Below are 26,672 nucleotides of genomic sequence, written 5' to 3'. Positions count from 1 at the left end.
TCTGTCCCTAAATCACAAGAATGACTACCTAAAAGCAAGGTTGAGAAAATAAAATTAAATACTGTCTGGGAAAGTGCTTTGAACACTATGGATCACCGCAAGGCCAATTACTAGTATTAAGCTCACCTCACAGGGTAGTTGTAAGGATGAAATGGATTAATGTATACAGAACACTTAAAAACCCCCTGACAATTAGCAAGTGCTTATGAAATGTTGTCAAAATTTTTATTTAACATTATTATTTATCCTACCTGTTCACAACCTTCATGGATTCCACTTTCATTAGGACAAGTCACAAATCCTCTGATCTTGCAAAAGAAGCCTTTGTTTTACTTTTCTGGACTCTTTCTTCCCAACTAGCTCATTCTGCCAAACTTCTCTTTTCCATCCTATTTAAAGTACTTCTTTTTTTTTGTTCTTTCTGCTTCCATGTCCTCCTGTATGCCTTACCAGCTGCCTAAAACTTACCCACACTTTATTTTATTTTTTTCAATTTTTGAATTTTATTTTATTTTTTTATACAGCAGGTTCTTATTAGTTATCCATTTTACATATATTAGTGTATATATGTCAATCCCAATCTCCCAATTCATCACACCACTACTCACCCCCCCTGCTGCTTTCCCCCTTGATGTCCATATGTTTGTTCTCTACATCTGTGTCTCAATTTCTGCCCTGAAAAGCAGTTCATCTGTACCATTTTTCTAGGTTCCACATATATGCATTAATGTACGATATTTGTTTTTCTCTTTCTGACTTACTTCACTCTGTACGACAGTCCCTAGATTCATCCACGTCTCTACAAATGACCCATTTGGTTCCTTTTTATGGCTGAGTAATATTCCATTGTATATATGTACCACATCTTCTTTATCCGTTTGTCTGTTGATGGGCATTTAGGTTGCTTCCATGAGCTGGTTATTGCAAACAGTGCTGCAATGAACATTGGGGTGCATGTCTCTTTTTGAATTATGGTTTTCTCTGCATATATGCCCAGTAGTGGGATTGCTAAGTCATATGGTAATTCTATTTTTAGTTTTTTAAGGAACCTCCATACTGTTCTCCATAGTGGCTGTATCAATTTACACTCCCACCAAGAGTGCAAGAGGGTTCCCTTTTCTCCAAACCCTCTCCAGCATTTGTTGTTTGTAGATTTTCTGATGATGCCCATTCTAAATGGTGTGAGGTGATACCTCACTGTAGTTTTGATTTGCATTTCTCTAATAATTAGTGATGTTGAGCAGCTTTTCATGTGCTTCTTGGTCATCTGTATGTCTTCTTTGGAGAAATGTCTATTTAGGTCTTCTGCCCATTTTTGGATTGGGTTGTTTGTTTTTTTAATATTGAGCTGCATGAGCTGTTTATATATTTGGGAGATTAATCCTTTGTCTGTTGATTCATTTGCAAATATTTTCTCCCATTCTGAGGGTTGTCTTTTCGTCTTGTTTGTAGTTTCTTTGCTTTGCAAAAGCTTTTAAGTTTCATTAGATCCCATTTGTTTATTTTTGTTTTTATTTCCATTACTCTAGGATGTGGATCAAAAAAGATCTTGCTGTGATTTATGTCAAAGAGTGTTTTTCCTATGTTCTCCTCTAAGAGTTTTATAGTGTCCGGTCTTACATTTAGATCTCTAATCCATTTTGAGTTTATTTTTGTGTATGGTGTTAGGGAGTGTTCTAATTTCATTCTTTGCCATGTAGCTGTCCAGTTTTCCCAGCACCACTTATTGAAGAGACTGTCTTTTCTCCATTGTATACCCTTGCCTCCTTTGTCGTAGATTAGTTGACCATAGTTGCGTGGGTTTACCTCTGGGCTTTCTATCATCTTCCATTGAGCTATATTTCTGTTTTGATACCAGTACCATATTGTCTTAATTACTGTAGCTTTGTAGTACAGTCTGAAGTCAGGGAGTCTGATCCTTCCAGCTCTTTTTTTCCCCCTCAAGACTGCTTTGGCTATACGAGGTCTTTTGTATCTCCAAGCAAATTTTAAGATTTTTTGTTCTAGTTCTGTAAAAAATGCCATTGGTAATTTGACAGGGATTGCAATGAATATGTAGATTGCTTTGGATAGTACAGTCATTTTCACAATATTGATTCTTCCAATCCAAGAATATGGTATATCTCTCCATCTGTTGGTATCATCTTTAATTTCTTTCATCAGTGTCTTATAGTTTTCTGCATACAGATCTTTTGTCTCCCTAGATAGGTTTATTCCTAGGTATTTTATTCTTTTTGTTGCAATGGTAAATGGGAGTGTTTCCTTAATTTCTCTTTCAGATTTTTCATCATTAGTGTATAGGAATGCAAGAGATTTATGTGCATTCATTTTGTATCCGGCTACTTTACCAAATTCATTGATTAGCTCTAGTAGTTTTCTTGTGGCATCTTTAGGATTCTCTATGTATAGTATCATGTCATCTGCAAACAGTGACAGTTTTACTTCTTCTTTTCCAATTTGTATTTTTTTATTTCTTTTTCTTCTCTGATTGCCATGGCTAGGACTTCCAAAACTAAGTTGAATAATAGTGGTGAGAGTGGACATCCTTGTCTTGTTCCTGATCTTAGAGGAAATGCTTTCAGTTTTTCAACATTGAGAATGATGTGTGCTGTGGGTTTGTCATATATGGCCTTTATTATGTTGACGTAGGTTCCCTCTATGACCATTTTCTGGAGAGTTTGTATCATAAATGGGTGTTGAATTTTGTCGAAAGCTTTTTCTGCAGCTATTGAGATGATCATATGGTTTTTATTCTTCAGTTTGTTAATATGGTGTATCACATTGATTGATTTGCGTATATTGAAGAATCCTTGCATCCCTGGAATAAATCTCACTTGGTCATGCTGTATGATCCGTTTAATGTGCTGTTGGATTCTGTTTGCTAGTATTTTGTTGAGGATTTTTGCATCTATGTTCACCGGTGATATTGGTCTGTAGTTTACTTTCTTTGTGACATCTTTGTCTAGCTTTGGTATCAGGGTGATGGTGGCCTCGTAGAATGAGTTTGGGTGTGTTCCTCCCTCTGCTATATTTTGGAAGAGTTTGAGAAGGATAGGTGTTAACTCTTTTCTAAATGTTTGAGAGAATTTGCCTGTGAAGCCATCTGGTCCAGGGCTTTTGTTTGTTGGAAAATTTTTAATCACAGTCTCAATTTCAGTGCTTGTGATTGGTCTGTTTATATTTTCTATTTCTTCCTGGTTCAGTCTCAGAAGGTCATGCCTTTCTAAGAATTTGTCCATTTCTTCCAGGCTGTCCATTTTATTGGCATATAGTTGCTTGTAGTAATCTCTCATGATCCTTTGTATTTCTGCAGTGTCAGTTGTTACTTCTCCTTTTTCATTTCTAATTCTATTCATTTGAGTCTTCTCCCACTTTTTCTTGATGAGTCTGGCTAATGGTTTATCTATCTTGTTTATCTTCTCAAATAACTAGTTTTTAGTTTTATTGATCTTTGCTATTGTTTTCTTTGTTTCTATTTCATTTATTTCTGCTCTGATCGTTATGATTTCTTTCCTTCTGCTAACTTCAGGTTTTGTTTGTTCTTCTTTCTCTATTTCTTTTAGGTGTAAGGTTAGATTGTTTATTTGAGATTATTCTTGTTTCTTGAGGTAGGCTTGTATTGCTATAAACTTCCCTCTTAGAACTGCTTTTGCTGCATCCCATAGGTTTTGGATCGTCGTGTTTTCATTGTCATTTGTCTCTAGGGATTTTTTGATTTCCTCTCTGATTTCTTCAGTGATCTCTTGGCTATTTAGTAACGTATTGTTTAGCCTCCATGTGTTTGTGTTTTTTACGTTTTTTTCCCTGTAATTGATTTCTAATCTCATAGCGTTGTAGTCAGAAAAGATGCCTGTTATGATTTTAATTTTCTTAAATTTACTGAGGCTTGAGTTGTGACCCAAGATGTGATCTATCCTGAAGAATGTTCCGTGCTCACTTGAGAAGAAAGTGTAATCGGCTGTTTTTTAGATGGAATGTCCTATAATTTTCAATTAAATCTATCTGGTCTATTGTGTCATTTAAAGCTTGCGTTTCCTTATTAATTTTCTGTTTGGATGATCTGTCCATTGGTGTAAGTGAGGTGTTAAAGTTCCCCACTATTATTGTGTTACTGTCGATTTCCCCTTTTACAGCTGTTAGCAGTTGCCTTATGTATTGAGGTGCTCCTATGTTGGGTGCATATATATTTAGAATTGTTATATCATCTTCTTGGACTGATCCCTTGATCATTATGTAGTGTCCTTCCTTGTCTCTTGCAACATTCTTTATTTTAAAGTCTATTTTATCTGATATGAGTATTGCTACTCCAGCTTTCTTTTGATTTCCATTTGCATGGAATATCTTTTTCCATCCCCTCATTTACAGTCTGTATGGGTCCATAGGTCTGAAGTGGGTCTGTTGTAGACAGCATATATGTGGGTTTTGTTTTTGTATCCATTCAGCGAGCCTGTGTCTTTTGGTTGGAGCATTTAATCCATTCATATATAAGAAAATTATTGATATGTATGTCCCTATTAACATTTTCTTAATTGGTTTGGGTTTGTTTTTGTAGGTCCTTTTCTTCTCTTGTGCTTCCTACTTAGAGAAGTTCCTTTAGCATTTGTTGTAGAGCTGGTTTGGTGGTGCTGAATTCTGTTAGCTTTTGCTTGTCTGTAAAGCTTTTAATTTCTCTATTGAATCTGAATGTGATCCTTGCTTGGTAGAGTAATCCTTGTTGTAGGTTCTTCCCTTTCATCACTTTAAATATGTCATGCCACTCCCTTCTGGCTTGTAGAGTTTCTGCTGAGAAATCAGCTGTTAACCTTATGGGAGTTCCCTTGTATGTTATTTGTCGTTTTTCCCTTGCTGCTTTCAATAATTTTTCTTTGTGTTTAATTTTTGCCAGTTTGATTACTATGTGTCTTGGCATGTTTCTCCTTGGGTTTATCCTGTATGGGGCTCTGTGCACTTCCTGGATTTGGGTGGCTATTTCCTTTCCCATGTTAGGGAAGTTTTCATCTATAATCTCTTCAAATATTTTCTCAGGTCCTTTCTCTCTCTCTTCTCCTTCTGGGACCTCTATAATGTGAATGTTGTTGCGTTTAATATTGTCCCAGAGGTCTCCTAGGCTGTCTTCATTTCTTTTCATTCTTTTTTCTTTATTCTGTTCTGCAGCAGCGAATTCCACCATTCTGTCTTCCAGGTCACTTATCTGTTCTTCTGCCTCAGTTATTCTGCTATTGATTCCTTCTAGTGTATTTTTCATTTCAGTTATTGTATTGTTCACCTCTGTTTGTTTGTTCTTTAATTCTTCTAGGTGTTTGTTAAACATTTCTTGCATCTTCTCGATCTTTGCCTCCATTCTTTTTCTGAGGTCCTGGATCATCTTCACTATCATCATTCTGAATTCTTTTTCTGGAAGGTTGCCTATCTCCACTTCATTTAGTTGTTTTTATGGGGCTTTATCTTGTTCCTTCATCTGGTACATAGCCCTCTCCCTTTTCATCTTGTCTAGCTCTCTGTGAACGTGGTTTTTGTTCCACAGGCTGCAGGATTGTAGTTTTCTTGCTTCTGCTGTCTGTCCTCTGGTGGATGAGGCTATCTAAGAGGCTTGAGCAAGCTTCCTGATGGGAGGCACTGGTGTTGGGTAGAGCTGGCTGTTGCTCTGGTGGGCAGAGCTCAGTAAAACTTTAATCCACTTGTCTGCTGATGGGTGGGGCTGGGTTCCCTCCCTGTTGGTTGTTTGGACTGAGGCTACCCAACACTGGAGCCTACCTGGGCTCTTTGGTGGGGCTAATGGCGGACTTTGGGAGGGCTCATGCCAACAAGTACTTCCCAGAACTTCTGCTGCCAGTGTCCTTGTCCTCACGGTGAGACACAGCCTCCCCCCGCCTCTGCAGTAGACCCTCCAACACTAGCAGGTAGGTCTATTTCAGTCTCCTATGGGGTCACTGCTCCTTCCCCTGGGTCCCGATGCACACACTACTTTGTGTGTGCCCTCCAAGAGTGGAGTCTTTGTTTACCCCAGTCTTTCGAAGTCCTGCAATCAAATCCCGCTAGCCTTCAAAGTCTGATTCTCTAGGAATTCCTCCTCCCGTTGCCGGACCTGCAGGTTGGGAAGCCTGACGTGGGGCTCAGAACCTTCACTCCAGTGGGTGGACTTCTGTGGTATTAGTGTTCTCCAGTTTGTGAGTCAGCCACCCAGCAGTTATGGGATTTGATTTTATTGTGATTGCGCCCCTCCTACCATCTCATTGTGGCTTCTCCTTTGTCTTTGGATGTGGGTTATCTTTTTTGGTGAGTTCCAGCGTCTTCTAGTCGATGACTGTTCAGCATTTAGTTGTGATTCTGGTGCTCTCGCAAGAGGGAGTGACAGCATGTCCTTCTACTCCGCCATCTTGAACCAATCTCCCTTATCCACACTTCAAGTGGCAGCTTACCTCCTGTCTTTTCCTGACTATGATAGTACAATCATAAGAAGTTCATATTTAGAGAGTGCTTAATATGTTCTAGTCATTGTACTAAGTTCTTAACATGATTTGCCTTCAGAATATCCCTAATAAGGAAGGTATTATTATTCCCAATATACAGATGAAATTAAGATTCATAGAACTTAACTAGTTTTCTCAAGACTACACAGCTAGGACCCTAGACAATTTGTCTCTAGAACACGTGTACTCTTTACCACTGCACTGTACTGGCTCTTTAAATGGAGTGAGATATCTGTCCTCTAAACTCTTATAGGAATCCTTATGATTTACTTGATGGGAGTCATTTATGCCTTTTATGATTTTCTTCCTGTGTGTGACTGTGAACTTTAAGCTCCTTGAGAGCATCCTCGTGTCCCAGACATGCAAGGCTGATAATCAGGAGGTTCACACTGGGATGACTGTACGAGGTCAAATGTGGAAATATCTGCCTAACAGTTGGGTCTTACCACCGCCCCAAACCCTTCAAGCATCTCACCCACCAACCCAGCTATGTTGACCCTATCCTTGGAGTCCCTGCTTCTCCTGGCAATCCAGAAGCAAATGGGTTAATACCTAGAACACCAGGAAGCCTCCCAAACCCTACTCCTACACTAAGATCCCTACTCATTCTGATTGGTCATTGCCATGTCTGAGCATCTTGAACATCACCCCATCTGATATTTTGAAAAGTCCATTGTAGATGCTTATGACTGTAGGCTGATGTGAAAGAAAATAAGGGCAGATGGGAAAGAAGAAAAATACCGTGCAGACACTGGAGAATGGTGACATTCTGCTACCAGTAATGGTAGCAGAAAATGACCAGCAATGTCACACGGTAATTATGGCATCCCAGTGAGTTAAACTCACTGCGTGTATCAGAAACGTGCATCAGAAACTCCCTGTGTGTTTTGGAGGCAAGGCACTATGCAAATTAAAGGCAGGTTATAATTTTTAGTCACTTAGCATCCAAGCACACCTGTGACTCTATCTTGGTGAGCAGCTATGGAGGCATGGGCCCACCATCTCCAGTGGAAGCATCAGCTAGAGAACATTCCTTTTGTTTGTCGCTGTTCTGACCAATCATTGCCACAGGCTTTCCTGAATCCTGCAGCAGCAGGAGTCCTGCTTAAATCCAAAGCACGAATCCATCCCTCTGGGATTCTGCCACAGAGAAGACTGTTGGTAATTTTTTTAAAATGCTCATTAAAAACCATTCTGAAACCATTTTATTTCCTGGATGAAAATGGCATCACATTAGCCCTACCAGACCAGTCCCCGAAATTTAGAAGAAAATTGTGCAGAAATACAGAGTTCATTTACTCAAGTAAGCACACACCTGCATTACAGAATGGTTCAATTTGCATCCCAGCAGCAATCCCTGGGTCTGAGTTACATAAATGAATAATACATTTAGTATGTTATTAAATGGGGCTGGTTACCTCTGTAATAACAAGGCAACTTATGCTTATGTTGGACCTAAGCTCTGAATATTACTGGGATGCATTTAGTTGGTAAAACATTCTTCAATCTGCCAAGAATAAAAATGCTTTGTAATGGCAAGGGAGTCTTTGTACAATTACTGAAAGGAAACATTCTGCAAATATACCTTTGATATTACCGACCGTTCATCTGTAGATAGTGTCTTGTTACTTCAACAACCCCAGTTTCAGCTATTCTCTTCCTTCCTTTCTTGATACTCCTCTGTCACCTTTTCCTTTTTACCCCTACCCTCTTTGATTTTCCTTCTGGCTGCCTGCCAGTCTTAAAAAAAAGAGGAAGGCCATAGTTTTTCTTTGTGAGAGTAAAACTGGAAAAAACAGTGGCAGTCTTCATATCCTGTGATTTTGCTATTCAGCAGTTTTTTTAAATTTATGATTTTGTACAGATGTTTATGGTACAGATGTTTGATATAGAGGTTTATGACTATTCAGTGTATGCTAAGTTGACAATATAGTCTAGTTTAGTCAACCACAACACTGTATGTGATGTCAAGACTCTGCCCCCAGAAATTATGGTTTAATTGAGAATTCTGGGCATCAGTGTGTTTTTGTTTTTAAGTTCCCCTGGTGATTCTAGTGTGCAGCCAGGATTAAAGATCACTGCCCTGGTGCTTAAAACTAGTGTTGTGGAACCAAATAGTCTGAGTTTAAATGCAGGCTCTTACTCATTAGATAAACTTGGGCAATTTACCCAGACTCTAATGTTTGGGTTCTCTGCCTGTAAAATGGGATAATTACAGAATCTTTCCCTAAAGTTCTTGGGAGGATTAAATGAGATAATGCATTCAAAAGGACTTAGCATAGAATTTGGCACATTGCAAGACCTTAATAAATATTAAAATATCAAAAGGTAGTAAAAAATTAGTATTTAAAGTTTTAAATATTAGCTTGCTCTTATACAGCAAGTTCCCTGAAAATAGAAGCCATGCTCTTACTGCCAAGATTATCTTAAGATCAAATCAGACCACATCAATTCCTTCCTTAAAATCATTCAAAACTGCCTATGGCTTATCCATAAAGGGTAAAGTTCAGGTTTAAAGGAGAGCTCCATGATCTGTCCTCAATGCATTTTTTTTCAGCTTTAGCTCTTTCCACTGCCTGACATGCTTCCTGAGCTCAGGCCAGGTTGAAGTCTACATGTCTTCTTCTGCCTGTATTGTTCATTATGCCTGGGATGGTCTTTACTCTGTCAAGCTTCTATTCATTCATTAAAAATCAGTGTAGAAATTATGTTTTCCTATGATGTCTCCTCTTTTTTCACAGTAGTTGTTACACGTAATGACCAAGAAAGAGCTAGAACTCTAGGTTTTCTTATAGCCAAGGTAGGCCTTGTTGTCACTGAGCTCTGTTGACCCTCATTTGTGCACACGAGAAGAATTTAAATAGTTTAATTTCTTGGCTTGTACTACGTGTCTTTGTTTTCAAGGAAAAACCGCCTTGTTACAATGATACTTAACTTGAAACGAGAAATGGAGCAAGTCCTGGGGACAGAGAAGGGAGCTGGTTCTGGGGACAGTGTATGGCTAACACTTAAAATCTTTCTAGACCCAATGTGCGCATATTTCAACAATAATCCTATGTAGCAGCCAAAACCCCAACATTCAGAAAGAATAGGGTTCCATGGCTGACTAAGCAGATTCTCCAAGTTTCTCTCCTCAAGGCAATAGCTCTCAGGACTTTCCCCTTAAACTGAGTAAGCAGACCTTGGGATTAGGGGACTCTCATCAGACAGAATACTAGGTTGAGGGGAGAAAACTTCTCTTGCATTAAGTAGGATGGAAGCACAAGTCATTTAATGTGAACAGTAAATAGAATGTAACTTCATTCTGAATGCCAACTTGACGAAGTGAGACATATGGCCAAGTTAAACTAAATGACAGCATCAAAAATCACGAGAATGGCTCATGGAATCCACTGCTGGAGTCAACCAGTTGCACAACAAATTTATAGAAGGAAAATTTCCCTACTTTTAAGCATCTGCAGTCCGAGGAATCCTAATACTGAATCATTTCAAATCGGTCATGGACAGGTCAGAACCTGAAGGGATCTCAAAGATCATCCAACACAATCCCTCTGTTTGCACGTGAGAAAAAATGGAGATGCAGTTTAGAGGGCTTGCCAAGCTCACACAGGGGGCAAGTAGTGGCTATGGGCCTTGGGACTGAGTTTGGCACTCTCCTGCCATGATGCCATACCACACGGATGAGGATCGTTGTTGCCAATACCACGGATGTGGGCAAGGACAGCGATGTGAGGAACCAGATCTCCACACACACCTTCTTCATTCCAACCCTAATGCCATCCCATAAAAATATGGGAAAATGCATCTAAGAAAGATATTCTGAAAAATCAACTTTGCAGCAACAGACAGTTATGGAGCGTTTGCTGTGAGACTGCATGGGTGAGTTCCAAGAAAACAGTGACTTGGGCCCTTGCAGTGCTGGGTCTATAAACAATGCAAGTGATTTCCTTTCTGTGGACTTGAAACACATGCACCACTTTTAGGACCAGTTATTCTCTGTGATGCACATTGACAAATCTTGCTGAATAAATCAGACTGAACATCAAGATCCCCATCAGGATCAGAAGTGGGATCACCTGGGAAATGACCACAGCCCCCAGAGACCCTGGAAATAGCAAGCCCAGAGCGCAGTGGCAGGATAACCAAGGTCTAAATGTTTTCATAGCTGATGTAGAAAGGAATCTGTTTATAGAAAGCATTTTTATTTATTTATTTTTTTAACACCTTTATTAGAGTACAATTACTTTACAATGGTGTGTTAGTTTCTGCTTTATATAGAAAGCATTTTTAAAACATTCTAAATGTATGCTGACAGTATGGAGATTGCTATTTTGCTATACTTTATGTGTATATAATTTTTCCTGGACCCACTAAGTATTTTTATATAGATACTGAATTAATGCTATTTTAAAATCCTTTTTTTTAACTTCCTGAGTAAATATTCCCATTGAATATTGAGAAACTAACCCTGAGGATCAATAAGAACTGTCACTGTACATTTACATTCTTTCGGGAGGGATTAATGGCTCCTCTAAAGAAACTCCACAGACAAAAATTTCTATACCCACTTTTTTGTAAACACATCTAGAAATATCTCTGGCTTAATAGCAAAAAGAAATCTGTCCCTTGAGAAGATTATCTTGGCTTCTTAGAATAAACCAGCCCAATGTCCACTTTATTTTACATTTACAGAATCTTTTACGGTTGGCATGAAACGAGCAACATCCTAGTTAATTTGGCAACTTAAATTTGTTATCATGTTCCCTGGATCCAAAACAGTATAAACAAGATTTAACCATATATAAGTACAACTAAATAAGCTTGGGCTTCTGTATGTGCAAACTGAGATATTTATAGTCATCGATGGAGAAACAGAGGAATGAATTTGAGGTTATTTCAGCACTAAATGCCAGATGATATACAAATGAATATTGATTTCATTTTACTTGAAGAAAAGGGACTCGTTTACTAATCAGGTAAATGTGTTATCTGCCTTGAGTGGTACTGGGGCAGACATGGGTTTTGATGTACAGTGGTTACTAATTATGTGACTTTATGAGCCTACACAAGCTATTATTTCAGTTTTACCGATGACCAAACAAGGGCTTAGGTTAAATGTGTTCTAGATCTCAGTACTGTCATGACTATTAAGTATGAAATAAATGTCTCAACTATAGATACACAATAAAAGGAAGTTTTCCCCCTCTTTTTACCTTCACTCCAGAGGAGCCCTTCAGTCCAAAAGTCCAGATGCTGGTGATGGCATCTGCATTTTGTAAAGTGACTACTATCTGCTAGGCACTATGCTGCATGCTTCATATACAGTATCATATTTAATCAACCTCCAAAAGCAAATAGCAAAATTTTATAGGTTACGAAACTAAATCTCAAAGAAAGGAAGTCACTTGCTTAAGATAAAGGTAAATGGCAGAGATTGGATTAAGACTCTTCATTTGTTTCATTCTAAAATAACTCTATTTTTCACCAAACAACACATCCCCCCTTTGAGTTTACTCTGTACCCATAACAGGCTGAGGCCCCATTACCAGCCTCCTTGCTTTGCATGGAATGGCTGTGGAAGGCATGAAGGAAAGGGTGAAAAGAGGCAGGGAGAACGTGGTAGAAGCATGCCCACACGCTGTCCTGTGGTGTGGACATTGGACACTTGAGACCACTGGACCAAGCCCTAAGGACTGGTGGCTACAGTCACCTGGAGGGACATTCTGTACCTATTTCAATACTTATTCCAACTCTCTTTTCTAAGACCTTGCTAAGACTGAAACAAAAACTGCACACCTGTTCACTTCTACACAGTGAAGCTGGTAACAATTTTGGCATCTCCTTGAAATAGCATTTCTATTGGGAATAATAATAACCAATGCTGGAATGTTTCCATCACAGTGAAGTGAGTGAACCTGAGAACACTGTTTATATACACAGGGTAATAAACTAACCGTGAGAGCAACCATAACCATTTACAAAGTGAGGCCTTAAAAAAAAATAAAAGGAAGGTTTACCTGCAGGCTTTCAAGTCAACTCGCAGAAAGGTGCTACTGGCAGATTTGCTTGTGAAGCTCGATTGACAAGGGAGGATTGTTTAGTAGACCTGTTCAACTCAAGTTTGGCTTGAGATTGCATGGCTGCAGTCTGTGCCCTGCTGTAAGGGACTGGGTGAGGCAAGTGAGGTGCCTGGTGAGTGAAATCTACGGAGGCAAGAACTCTCAAACCAACCCTGCCCTTGTGATTGCTCTGCACTTCATCCCAGCCTGAAGCTAACACGGATTCTGTGCTGACAACCCGAGATGCTCGTGGATGGCTTAAAACAGGCATTGGAGGGACTCACGGGGCCCAGTGGCTCCTTAATTCTATAGACTTCCAGGCACAGACGTCAGGGCTTGTCCTTGAGAAAACTACCAGCATGGCCTTTTCACCATCTCTTGTTCCTTTGCCTACAATCACCTGCCTCACACCTTCTTAATTTGGGAAATCCTGCTTGCCCTTCCTCTCAGTGCTCCCTTACAGAATCCACTGGTGTCCGTGTTTTAAAGGAGGATGGCAGTTAATATAACTGAATCGCTCATGTGTGGGACTCACAGGCAGTGCGTGGGCAGGAAGCTGGTGTTTCAACCCTTAATGGGGGAGATATGTGGCAATGCCTGGATACTCAGCTCTAAGAAGTAATCAGCTGACTGGGTGGAATTTGCTTTAGGAGCTATCAGAAAGACCTTCAATTGCCAAAAGAGACTCTAATTATTGTTGTAGTGTTTTAGTAACAATTATTATGTTATGAAAACGCTAACTGCAGCACTGTTTATAGCGGCACAAAACAGGAAATGACCAAAATGTCCATGAAAGGGATGACTACATAATCCCAGGTGCTTGAATCCTAGGGAGTTAAAAAAAATTAGATGGAGAGTAGCCTTATATACTCTGACTTGGAAAGATGTTTAAGTTATGTTTCTGAATGAAAACGGGAACTAGAAGAACAACACATCTAGTAGGAAACTGCATATAAAAACAACCAAATTAATTTTGTATATTTTTTTTCTTGGCCTAATTATTCACTGACAAATGCAAAGGAAAGTGTTTAGAAACATGCATATCAAACAGATCACACTTGTGTGGGAAAGGGGGCCAGGATTGGGGTGATAATCTAAATTGGCTTTTTAAACAGAGAAAACATGTATTTTTTTTTGTAATTAAACATCTGTAAGTGAAAAGCTAAATATTTAATGGCAGCATTGTAGTAGCTACAACAGATTACTGAATCTGTGCTTATGAAATGCCACTGAATCAACATAGAGCCAAGTGACATCTGGGGTCAGGGACTGGAGTGGTATTCAGAAGGGCAGAAAGTTCTTTTTCAATTTCATCTACGCTTTATCTCTTGCCAGCTCTTGAGTTGGCTACAGACACTGCAAATGGGAATTTGATGATATTGGGGCCTTCTCTGAGGGTGATTTCAGGTCCCCGTCCCAGCTAATGGTCTTCCTATTCCTGATGCAAATGTGTAGTTTAGACAATATGTTCATCTGTGGGGTTATGATTGATACCCCACTCCTCGACCTTAGCCCATAGGGCGCTATGCAGGTGGTCACTCTTCCACCTGTGAGCCCCTTACTTTTGAGAGCAGGGCATTCATCCGATCTGCTGATGACTGGTATTAATCATATGTTCCTTTTACACAAACTTGCTCACTGATGCTGATGATTTTCTGCAGAAAGTTTAAATGGAACGGATGAAACCAGCAGATGTGATAACTCAGGAAAAATCCCTTAGGGTCAGATGCTCTCAGGTAATACCCACTGATAGGAACAACCTTCAGAGAGTGGAGGTGGAGCCCTAGAAAGTAATGTTTGTGATTGTGTGATTAACAAACATAACTGCACTGACAAACATTTATATACCTGGACACATATTGCTGAACCACTGTTTTAATTGAAATTTTAGTTTTATAGGGCATAGATGAAAATTCCCATTGAATAGAATATTATAAATTATTCATCTCTGATGTTTTATTTTATATGGGTTAGGATTTATTTGGGTTTCACATACTGAGTTCACCAAAGGAATGGTGAAACCTATTTAGGGGTAGCTGAAAAATGTGTGTGTGTGTAAATATATGTATATAATTATAAAATTAAAATACATATATATTCTCAATAAACTGAAAAGTGAGGGTACATCAGCCTTTATTCTGCCTTATTACAGTGATTTGAGTAGCATCTGGAACAATTAGACCCCTCTGTACTTCAGCCTCCTCTCATTAATACCAAAGAGAGAATAGTATAACTCCCCTGACTGACAGTGAAAAAAAATCACTTCTGAAATTAGCTTCAGGGGCTCCTAATGCCCTTTACAATGTCTAAACATGCTGGTACATGCAAGTGATTAAACTCCTGTCTTTGGCATTTCTTCACCATTAAGTTTAGTTATTTCACCAGCCCTTTTCAATTTTTCCCACGATGCTAGATGCTGAAGACCTCACCGACCCATTGCTGTAAAAACGTTATTTGTATTTTTCTCAGATTTTGTGTTTTTCTTCAAATAAATCACAGCTTATTTCTTTATTCAATCAGAGATAAGAATATTTGATGTACATGTCTATGCTTTCTCCCTCCTTCTGCGAAAAGTTTGAATGGAACGGATGAAACCAGCAGATGTGACAACTCAACAAAAATCCCTTAGGGTGAGATGCTCTGAGAGTAGTATATATTATTTTGGTAACTTTTTAAAATTAAAAAAACTTTTAAAATTTCAAATACAAAAGTAAGTAAATGGAAACATGAACATCCTCTCCTCTGTACTGCAGCTCGTGTGAGAAGTGAGAAGGGCAACTGTCAAGTAATGCTGGTCTATTGGTGAGGTACCTACTCTCTCCCTCCCTCCCTCTTTCCCTCCTTCCACCCCTTCTTCCCTTCCCCTCCCTCCCTCCCTCCTTCCCTTCCTTCCTTCCCTCTCTTTTTAACTTTTCAATATCAGAATTCTCAAATATGCACAAATGAGAGAAAACAGTATCATAAATACCCATGCCCTCATTAACTTATCTTCAAAATTTACTAAACCTATCCCTTTTTTCTAATATTTTAAAACAAACGCCATACATTGTGTATCTCTAAAAGATAAGGTTTCTTTTTTTAGCTTAACCAGAATATCATTATGACACCTAAATATGTAATATATTTAGTTAATATAATAGAAATATTTAGATTTAGATATAACCTGATATCACCTGTGATGGTCAATTTTATGTGTCAACTTGCATGGGTCTCAGGATGGCCAGATATTTGGTCAAACATTATTCAGGGTGTTTCTCTGAGGGTGTTTTTGGATGAGATTAACATTTAAATCAGTAGACAGAGTAAAACAGATTGCCCTCCCTAATGTGGGTGGGCCTCCTCCAATCAGTTGAAGGCCTAAATAAAACAAAAATGCTAACCCTCTTCTGAATAAGAGAAAATTTGTCCTGCCTGACTGCCTTCAAACTGGACAGTGGCTTTCTTCCTGCCTTCATACTCAGATGGAAACATCAGCTCTTCCTGCATTTTGACCCCGCTGGCCTTCAGACAGGAACTACACCATCAGCTTTCCTGGCTCACCATCAGCGTTCAGACTGGGACTGGAAACAAACCATCTGTTCTCCTGGGTCTCCAGCTTGCCAACTCTCACCCTGCGGATGTCAGGATTTGGACTTGCGCACCGCCATAGCTGGGTGCTCCCATTCGTTATAACAAATCTCTTTATATACATACACACACATATATATATATAATCTCCAATTGGAGATAGAAAAACGTATCTCTGGAAAACCCTGATTAATACATCACTAATCACCAGACCATAGTCCATTTTCCCCATATGGCTCAAAAATGTCGTTTAATAGTTTTTCTGAATTAGAATCCAAATCAGTGCCACACACTATTTTCTAAGTCCATAAATATCAGTTACAATTGTGGGAAAGTCACAGAATGGTTTCCCTTTTATAGTATTTCTTAAATAATATTGGATAAACCCCACAACACAGATCATTAAACACAAAATTTAGATTCTGATTCCAGATTTATAAAGATCAGAAAGCATGCCTTCAATGTGTCAAGACTGGACAGAGAGAAAATGAAACACATTCCTACTAACACTAGTATACTCTTGAAAAGTCAATGAGCTTCTTTTCTGCCTCAAGTTTCCACATCTATAAAACAGGAAATGCACATGGGAAATATTTGTTCGGCCTTCCACACAGGGATGTCGTGAAGGTAAAAGGTAGGCTCATGTGATTAACTAGTTCTGAAATAAAGTATCAAAAAATGAAGATATGTATATATTATCATCATTGCCACCTTCCTCCAAGGAACCTGTTTCGTTTCTTTGTTTGCAACTGGGGTCTTATTCTCAGATGAAATTTGCACTATTAATGCAAATTTGTGCTGCATTATTAAAATGAACAAAAGCAAGTAAATCAGTGCTGTAATGAAATAGGCCTGGCCTTTGATCAGAAGTAATTCGGTAAGTTTAACACAGGCTGAGAGGCAGCAGAAGTTGACCTCCTAAGGCCACTGCTTCAGACACTCACCCAGTACTATTGAGGTAACTCTGTCCCAAGCTGCAGTCCTTCGACAGAGAAGATGGATTGAACCAAAAGGCTGGCAGGCACTGACCATTGCTGTGTCGCTCATAACCATAGTCACTGTTGGGGAAAGAGCCAAGAGAAACCTTTCAGTAGATGGCAACATTACTGACAACAATTGCACGTCAGTCCACAGCCAACGTCTACCCTGGTCAATTAGTCAAAAAACAGGCATTCACTGAATCAATGTCTTTCCAAAAATGGAATCTTTTTTTTCCATGGAATATCTATCAATTACCCATGAAAACATTCTACAGAAGCCATTTTGAGAAATGGTAGCTTGGAGGCCACAGGGGTGCATGTGTAAAGAGGAAAGCTCAATGCCCAATAATTCCCATTAAACACCTTTAAGCTGGGAGAGTAGATGTTGTTCTCATTAGGGGGAGACACAGTACTGATTGTGGCCGGGCCCAGAGAAAGCTATAATGGTGGAAGTCTAGTCCTCAATGTCAAGTTTCACTGAAGAGTTTAAGGCACCCACATGTGGCATAATCCTCATTCCTAGTGATGCCTTTGGGGTGCTCTTCCAAGACATCTGGATCTACCAAGGAGAGCTGAGCCAGGTCTCTCTGTGCATGAGCCATATGCTTCAAAGTCATAGCAGGATAGGAAATGTCCTTCAGGACTGCTGCAAGCATTCCCCCAAGGAAAAGCTCCATCCTATGCCGTTAATGCTGCCAGTTGCTTTAAATCTTCTCTCTAGTTTGAAAATAGTCAAAGACTTTTCTCAGCTTCCTTGCATTCTTACCTCCAGGAGCCTCTGAGTGGCCTGATATTCTTGGCTTCTGAAAGATGAACCCAGGCGCAGAGGATGGCAACAAATTGCTCCTCCGCACGCACAGATAAATCGCAAGTGGCAATCAGTGAGCATTAGTATGAACTGGCCCATCTGTGTAATGGAAGTGAGATACTGGCACACAAGGGTTGGGGAAGGAGAATTAGGCTTGCTCAGGGGCCTGTCATCAGGCAGCTGGCACCTAGAATTCTGCCCATACCAGCTGGATTTGGTGCTGGTGCAACATAGCATGGGTAGGAAGACTTCAGGAACGCTGCCTACAGGACACCCAGTGTTCATTTAAGGAAATTATTTTACAAATGCTGAAGAACAACAGGCAAGGTCATCTGGTAGAGGGCTGTCCAGGGGAGAGCCAAGCCAAGAGAGAACATTCAGTGACAACCACCTTTCATGATGCTATAGTCAAGAAGAATCACCGAGGCTCTAGCTACTAGTAGAAACCAATAAGATTATGGCGATCCTTCCAAAGTATTTTCAGAAATCATGCAGTTACAGAAATCCCATTTGACCAGGTAACCTTACGATGGCCTCGTTCATGATGCATTTCCCACTTCTCCGATTACATTCTAGTTAGTGGGATGAGCAGCAGATTCCAATCAAAAATGAATGCAGGAATTGGGCCAAGACTAAAGGGAGTGAGAGATGGGGGAAGGGGGAAACTTAATTGATTTCCTTACCCTGTGTTCTTTTCACCCTAGTCAAGCTTAAAATTGAGAAGAAAACAACACATGGCAATGCCAACAGCAAAAGACTAGCTTATGTTGCAACCTTGTAGAAGAGATTCCCAAAGGAACAAAGGTTTCCAGAAGAAATCAGGGAATTGGGACTTACTTTTTCTCTTTGGTTTTCTATGTGAAAATAAATTTGCTCTCTGCCAAAGAATGACTGTTTGCTAAGGCCGAAGTCAAACCACTAAGATAAAAAGTTAACTCCCCATACGGATCCTCCTTGAATAGAGTGAGTGAAGGAGAAGCAGTCAGGTTTCAGAAAGAGGGATGTGATGAATGACACACTCTCCATGGAACTTTTCCCTGTGAATGCATTTCAGGATGTCAATCCTGAAAGGTAGGACAGAGATAAAATATTTTTGTCATTGTAACAATGTTACACTGACTGAAACAGAAGTCAGGGCTGGGGAGGCCGCCCCCAGAATTCCTTGTGAGCCCTCATGTAACTGAAGCTCTCTGCCTTCCCTCTGGCTGAGCCCGGAGAGATAAAGAACTGACTCTTGGCTTGCCTTCTTTACCAACAAGAGAGGAACAGCCTTGGGTTATTGGTCTGAGCAGCCAGTTTGCCAGGCCTACCAGTACTATTTATTTAGAGAATGCTCCTGTCATGGTAGCATGACAGATGACTTCCTTTTTCTAAGATATGTGATGTGTATGTACACAGTATTTCAGCCCAATCATTGGGCTGAAAAAGCACTGATATTTTGATGATCAGATACGTAACCGATGATCGCTACGCAGCTAATATTGTTAAATGAATGTCTTTGGTTCTTATGCTGGCCAACTTTCAAGTATTTAACACTGATATACACATTTAGAAAATGCTTTCTCTAAACCAAAAGCATATAAATAAATTTTATAAAGAAGAAGGAAAAAAAGGAACAGAAAGTGAGATGGACATGATCAAGGGAGTCACCACCTACTCATCCTCAGTCATATTTCAACCTCATCTGAATGTCAAAACCAGAACAAAGCAAGGGCATCACTGGACCCACAAGCTAGCTTTCTGCTTAACTAATGCTCCAGAAAGAACACTGTGGCACTCCGAGTATATTTAACTTCTCAATGTCTCAGTACTTTTCCAGCTTAAACTAGCTTAATCCTGGTAAAGGAAAAAGTCTCTCTTATCGCTAGGTTCACAAAGCCACAGACGGCAATACCAGTGACTCCATTCTTGCACTAAAATCAGAAAAGTCTTCCATGGCTGTCACAAGCAATAGTCAGCTAACCACTGATTGAAAACATCCAGGTATGGACAATTTACTGTCCTACACGATCATTGTTCCACTACCAGGAACCCTAGATTCTAGAAAGACTTTTATCTTGAGCACAAATATGTTTGCTCCCTGAAACGTCCACTTATTGTTTTCAGTGTTGCTGTCTGAAGAAACTCAGGGTCTATCTAGTCTCTCTTTTTGTCCTGAGATCTGTCAAATATATGAAGATAATTACCAGCCATCTTCTGAGTCCTCCTTAAGTCTAAAGAAACCCCTGGTTTTTCCATATACACACGCACATAGCTAGTAAGCCACGATGTCCCCAAGTGGTAATTTCACATGAATATAGGCTTGTCACTTGGATCTATGCATGTTACTATTATGTGATAGCTAAGCTTTCATTAAGGCCTATGTGGATTTGAAATACTAGACGACTCTATGGGATAACAGTACAAGCTCACCAGTCAAAATCAGCCTCTGTGCAGACACAGGGTTCAGACTCCATAGCTCCTGCATATTTCCCTTGCATACATTTCCGCTCTGATTTTCTCTTCTTATATATCCTTTTCGCTCCCATGATGCATGCTTCCCCCTGTAAGGAGACAAGAATCTCACGCAGTCGGGCACATAGCTTGGACCTTCCCTACCCCACATCAGGACAGTTCCGGGAGATGGTCTCAAACCTTAGTGTAATGTGGACATACGCAGTCTGCTTTGTGCTAACAGCATTTCCTTTCCGATGTCTAGAGCCCTATCATAGAACATGATGATAAAGGCAATCCTAAAAAGCACTGAGGGTGTGTCCGAAAGTCCCGAACTCCATGTATTCAGCAAACCTTTACTTGGCAACGTATTAAGTACAGTGCTATGAGGGACACACAGATAACTACGACAACCTGCGACATTGTATGGCCAAAAAAATCTGTAGTAATTAAGTTCAATTCTTCTGTAATAAAAAATGTATACATTTGGTCATTTATGAGCATATGAAAGAAGAATATTGCTAAGAAACATAAAGGTCCATTTTGCCTTGATTTATTATGCCTCTGCCTACACAACTTTATAGCACTGATTTTATATCCATCTACCAGATAAGCAAGAGCACTGAATTCAGTGTTTCTCCACAAGATAAATAAAAGCTTTGAATATCACAATGCGTGTGCACTCCAAAGGGGGAAATATCAGTCATGGAAATGAGCAATCCTTTGACTGTTGAGCATCCGATGAGAGTGGGTGATTCTAGCTGATGTAGCTCCCACTGTCAAACCCAGCTCTCTGTGTGTGTCTGAAGAACCAGACGGAGTTTTGTCTAAGCTAGTCTACACTGTCTTTCTTGAGCAAACTCACTTTAACCAGCTGCATTACACATCTACATGTAAATACATGATTTACTCTAGGTTTGGGGTATATGACGTGTCACGCTCTGAATATGGTGATGGCTTTGCAAGCAAGGGCCTCTACCATGTCCTTTGAGAGGCCGGCAGAATGAGTTCTGCCTTGGGAAGTCGAAGGAGAGATGCTTTCAGCCAAGCATTCTGATATGAGCAGGGTAGCAGAGGGGCCAGGATGAAGGAAATTTTCCTATTCATAATTCTGCATCCTTATATCACAAGTACCTTGGAAGGAGGCAAGAAGCGCTACCTAATCCCAGGGAAGCATAGCAGTGGGGAGGAAGAATATTACTGGCACCGCTCACGCAACATAACTTTGTTATTTCATGTTTCTGTTTGCATTGCCAGATAACACTGAACAGCCTTTCCTCACCCTTGCCCCCATACCCTGCAGCCAGATGACACGCTCAGATAAATTATGTTTGGATCTCCGTGCTGAGCTGGTATTTCATTTTGAGTTGTAAGTCTTAGCCAAGCACATTTGAATTTTATCTCATTATATCCTAGTACAATAAAAACAGAAGTCACTTCACAACAAGCTATAAATGTTGAGTTTGTTCACTGCTGTGGCACACAAAACACATAAGAAAGCACCAGATGGACAATTTTTGCCCAGAGAACCCCAATTCCTACACTTTAATGACTTGCTTCCCCCCAGTACTCTCCACGCCTCCCACCCAGGACTCAACCTCAGCTCCCTTCCTCCTACCTGGCTGTGCAGCTGCCAGGGTCTGTAGTCCTCCTCAGCACAGCGTCTATCGAAAATGGACTTGTAGTCTACTTTGACCAGCTGCCATTCAGAGCGGTGGCTGAAGTGTCCAAACACTCTGCAGAGTTCATGATGATAAAAATAATCACAATAACAGCAATGCTGAAAGTTATACATCATTTACTGAATGTTTGCTATGAGGTTAGCACAACGCTAAGCATATTACATTTGATATTACATATCACTTGATCCCCACACGCATTTCTGAGGAGAGTTGCTATTATTGGCTCCACTTCACTTGTGGGTAACCTGAGGCTCAACGAATTTTGTTAACATGCAAAAACCAAAGTCACATCACTAAGAACTGGTAGAGTCAGAACCCAGGGTGTTTGACTTAAAAGCCCACTTTTATATATTGTACAACAAGAATGGTTGACCAAAAAAAGAAAACAACAACAAAAAATTGAGAACACCATAGACACTGCCTTCTATGCGGTCCAAGATTATACCTCTAGGTTCTCTTGCTAATGTACATCGTTCCCATGGTTTCCATGCTATTTTACCTTCCCACCAGTCCCAAGGGAAAGTGGGCAGCAAGGCTGAGGAGTTATAACTACTTCCTACTCTGTGCATTCTATTCTCCTTACTCAGAGAGACTCAGCTATTTAATGAAGTGTTTAAATCACCTATTGTCGATATAAATAAAAGCCACAAAGTAGCCTTTTCAATCAACTTTTTTTCATCTGTGTTTTGCAAACATAAAAATTGAATGAAGACAAATTATGGAATAAATTGCTAATCCAGCTATGTTTACCGTGGGCAAAATGTAGCTATTAGGCATATTAAATTTTTGTTGCTCTTTTCTATTGTTAAAAAAAAGGAGTAGGGAGAAAAAATTAGAAAATGTACCAGCTGTTCACTTTGATTTAAAAATTTTCACTGCCGACAGGATCAACTGCTTTAAAATCTTCCCTCTCTGTTTTTCATGTCCAATTTTCCAGGAGAAGGAAAAATCACAGTTTCATATTTCAAATTCAAAGCTCATGTTTTGAAACCCAGAGGCAGTCAAGCCATTAATCAAGTCTTTTACAAATTAATGATCATCACTTTCCAGACAAGAATTAGGATAAATGCAATTTCCCCAAGAACAGACTGTTCTCTGGTTTCACTAATATGCCTCACAATTGGGTTAGGTAAAGAGCCAGGGAAAAATAACATGCTTTGTGGGGTTTTCACCAAGCTCTGCGTTCTGTCTTAAAGTGAAAATCATTCTTACATGCCTGTCATTTTCTGTATATCAAGCACGTTTATTATTAAAGTTTTTAATTGATAGCTTTATTTTCTCTTGAAATAATCACTTCTAATTTCCCTAAGCCCATTCAGAATAGGAAGAAATAGGCTGTACCATTTTGCTGCCAGCCCTCAGTGTGGGTCTCCTAATTGCTAGTAAAGAGCCAAGAAAATGGATGCCCACATTATTCTTTCCTCTTTGCTGTGGAGTCATGAAGTCAGATGTACTGCCTTTGCTAGCAACTTCAAACCTGACAGTAGCAATGTGAACAGGCTTATCTAAAAACAACATGTTTCTGGATCTATATTTAGACTAGAAGACATCATAGTTTCCACTTACGTCATGATTAGAGTCTCTTCCCCGGGCTCACCCAGAACTCCATCCACAAAAAGTGGAATAGATGTGAAACTGTATTTGCTCCAAGATCTCCCTTCATCAAAACTTAACCTAACGACAGAAAAAATAAGTCATCGGATCCCAAAAGAAAAATCCTTTCCAAGAAAGGATACTACCAACCAGGAGAAAATACATTTTAGAAGTACCTGGGGCATTGTCAAAGTGAACCTTTTATATGAGTAAGTGTTCTTAATTACATCAGAAGGTAGACACACAGTTAGCCAAGTGATTTGGGACCCAGATGTATTATAACATCAATAAGGGGAGAGCTGCATGAAACGGGAATGATAATAAGTCTTTGATAGAATTTTTTTTAATTTGGATATTTTATTAGGCCTTAGACCTCAATGTGACCCTCTCCAAAACCTCGTTGCAATTTAGCAGCAAGTTTTACAGGTGATTCTGAGAACAATGGCCGTATGAGACCCACTGAGACAGACTTGAACCAGCCACCTCTATGTGATCAAACCCTTAGTGGTATCCTTCTTACATGGTTACAAATCCTGGTTGACTCATTGAGTAAATTGGTGCAGAAGGACAGACTCTTGAAAGTAAGAGAGAACTCTGCAACTCAGATGGTCACACAGGATGTTTCCTTTGCTCTGCCTTTCTCTAGGATGTCTTCCCCCAAGCTAAGCCTCTGTTTCTCTTATTTCTGCAACTTTCCCTTTCGTCAGCAAAGTATCCAACAGTGGAGGGAAAATCAAGCCTTTGACTTTGAACAAGCCCGCCTGTGGAGAGAGCCATTTTCAAAAACACAGATGAAAGAGTTTACTGGAAACCCCTCTGGAAGTTAAGCCTTGAATGTCCATCTGTGGAAGACCTACAGGGAGAGTTGCACAATATCACTGCCCCCAAAAGGAAGCTAAGGAAGTAGGATCAGGAGAAATGAGATCAGAGCAAAAGTGTCATGAACTGCTGATATCTGTGCAGAATGCACATAGTGAATGCAAATATTAAACTCCAGGAGACGTTATTTGGGAAAGCTGGTTGCAAGAAATTAAGCTATTCAGAGATTATCCTTGATAACCATTCTACCCATGACTGTACTGAAAGAATAAGGTACCGGAGGTACCGGCGGGGCAGGGGGCTGTCACATTTGAAAACCACACTACGGTTCCTCTCTAAAAGGCAGAATCAAGCTCCCTTTCTCTTCCCCTCTCCCACTCCCTCTCTCCTTTCCTCTTCTTTCTTATTGCAGTAAAGCAAAGGTATAAGTTACATTCTAGCAGACCTTGACAATTTACTACAAGCAAGATCACAGTCTGACGGCCTGACTTAGACTGGTCTTAGCTGTGCGGAACCGTCAAGGTGCGTGACTCATTACCAGAGATGTCGAATCGGGAGAGACGTATGCTTCATAGCAACCAGGACTCCACCTTGATCCAGATACAAAACGCTGTGCTCTTCTTCAAAGATCTGGAAGAGGAAAAACACACAAACAGGGACACACACCCACAGCCACACACACCCAGGGTTCAGAGAACTAGTCTTCATTTGAGGAAAAAAATTCTCTCCATGACAGAACTGGGTTCCCCCAAAGCTGTGGGAAGATGCAAGTTAAGAACAGTGTTTCCCAAGGTGGGCTCCATGTACCACTGGCGTTACATAAAATGATTTTTTGTGCTCCACAAGAGAAACTTAAATAACCAAGAGTTATGTATTCATATTTATGATCCCATCTTTTTGTGGTAAGTTCTATTGAGTCCCATTTATGATGATGTTGAAATATTGGGTAATTGTCATATTGGATAACATCTTTAGATGGAAGAAACATAAGAGATACTTTATTCCAACATTATCATTTCTACGGACAAGAAAAGTAAGGTTTAGAGAGAAGTGGTGACTTGCCTAAGACCATGTAGATGGTAATTGATGGTACTGGGACTTGCCGCATAACAGTGCCCTTGCCAGATGTAATTATTTCAAAGTTTCCAGGTATTACAGGGGGCAGATGTTCTTGTTCAACTCAACAGTAGTCATAAAGTAGTTGTAGTCATAAAGTCTGATCAAAATGAAATCTATCTTTGGGTACGTGTGTCATTGGGTCTCTCTCCATATGTGGAGAGATGAATCTGAGACCGGCTGAAAACAATTTCTAAGTCCTCTCCATACCAGATGCGTACTGTTTTCTCACAGTCACACTGTTAGTATAGCCTTGTCTTTGGTTACACTACAGACATCATTGTTTCCCCTTTGTTTACTTCTTATACCCAAGATGTTTCCCAGGACTACAGGAGAGGCTTCTTTGCTTTGTTTGGGATGTTAGAAGGAAAAAAAAAAAATGACACCTTGGCTCTCTAACTTGTCCATAGGAAGCTTAATAGTCCATTATATAGTTCCTATATATCTCCAAGATCAAAAGCCCCGGAGTTTCTTAAGCAAGTTTCTTTCCTGCCCCACTCTTCTCAAAACACGTGAATTGCAATGCAGATCTATGAAGCTAGGAAATGGTAACTAGACCATAACATGGGTATCTCCGTCTAAAATTTAAAGCAGAGTGTTCTCGTTGCTGTGTGATTACCTGTGCATTAGATTTCAATTTAAGGTGCTAGTTACCGTATGATAATTAAATGTCAGTGGCGTATTAACACATATTTATTGAAGTGTAACAACCGTGCATTAGGCACATATCTTTTTATGACTGCTAAACCTCATTAAGTGCCTGTTTTATAAGCTAGGAGTACCTAATTTTCATTCAGAAGAAAGAGGAAGCATTTAAGCTAAACACATTGGTTGAAAGTGATTCCATTTCTACTTTCCCCTAACATATGCACCCTGATGATTATTACTCTGTCTTTTGCCCATGAGATTTAAACATCTCAGAACACCACCTGGGTAATGGTTATTTCTATATCACTGCATTCCCCCCTATTCTGACTTCAAGGAAAGGGGAATTTATGGAGGCAACCCGGTGTTAGGTATATAATCTCCCTTCCAGGCTTCACGTTCCCTACATAATAAACTCCCTAGAATTTTAGTTTTCATTTCATGGGAAAAATTCAGTCGTATCTAATTTGGTTTCATTGTCACTTATAAAGTTTCTCACA

General features: G+C 39.8%; 1 protein-coding gene across 7 annotated transcripts in view; it reads right to left on the bottom strand.

Annotated features, from left to right (window-relative positions):
• The window catches only part of SORCS1 (sortilin related VPS10 domain containing receptor 1), a 556,698-nt gene that overhangs the window by 81,212 nt on the left and 448,814 nt on the right, over positions 1 to 26,672 (bottom strand). For all 7 annotated transcript variants that reach the window (XM_082425095.1, XM_082425099.1, XM_082425096.1 and 4 more), the window contains exons 13-17: positions 24,950 to 25,041; positions 23,566 to 23,673; positions 21,936 to 22,053; positions 20,297 to 20,427; positions 17,041 to 17,154 (exon numbers count right to left, since the gene is read on the bottom strand). In XM_082425095.1, coding sequence (XP_082281221.1) covers positions 17,041 to 17,154; positions 20,297 to 20,427; positions 21,936 to 22,053; positions 23,566 to 23,673; positions 24,950 to 25,041 — 563 coding nt within the window. The remainder of the gene's footprint in view (positions 1 to 17,040; positions 17,155 to 20,296; positions 20,428 to 21,935; positions 22,054 to 23,565; positions 23,674 to 24,949; positions 25,042 to 26,672) is intronic.

The sequence above is a fragment of the Balaenoptera physalus genome (assembly GCF_965194825.1).
Source record: "Balaenoptera physalus genome assembly, chromosome: 14".
Classification (NCBI taxonomy): Eukaryota; Metazoa; Chordata; class Mammalia; order Artiodactyla; family Balaenopteridae; genus Balaenoptera; species Balaenoptera physalus.
The sequence above is the reverse complement of the archived record's forward strand: the minus strand, read 5'-3'. Positions and strand labels throughout refer to the sequence as shown.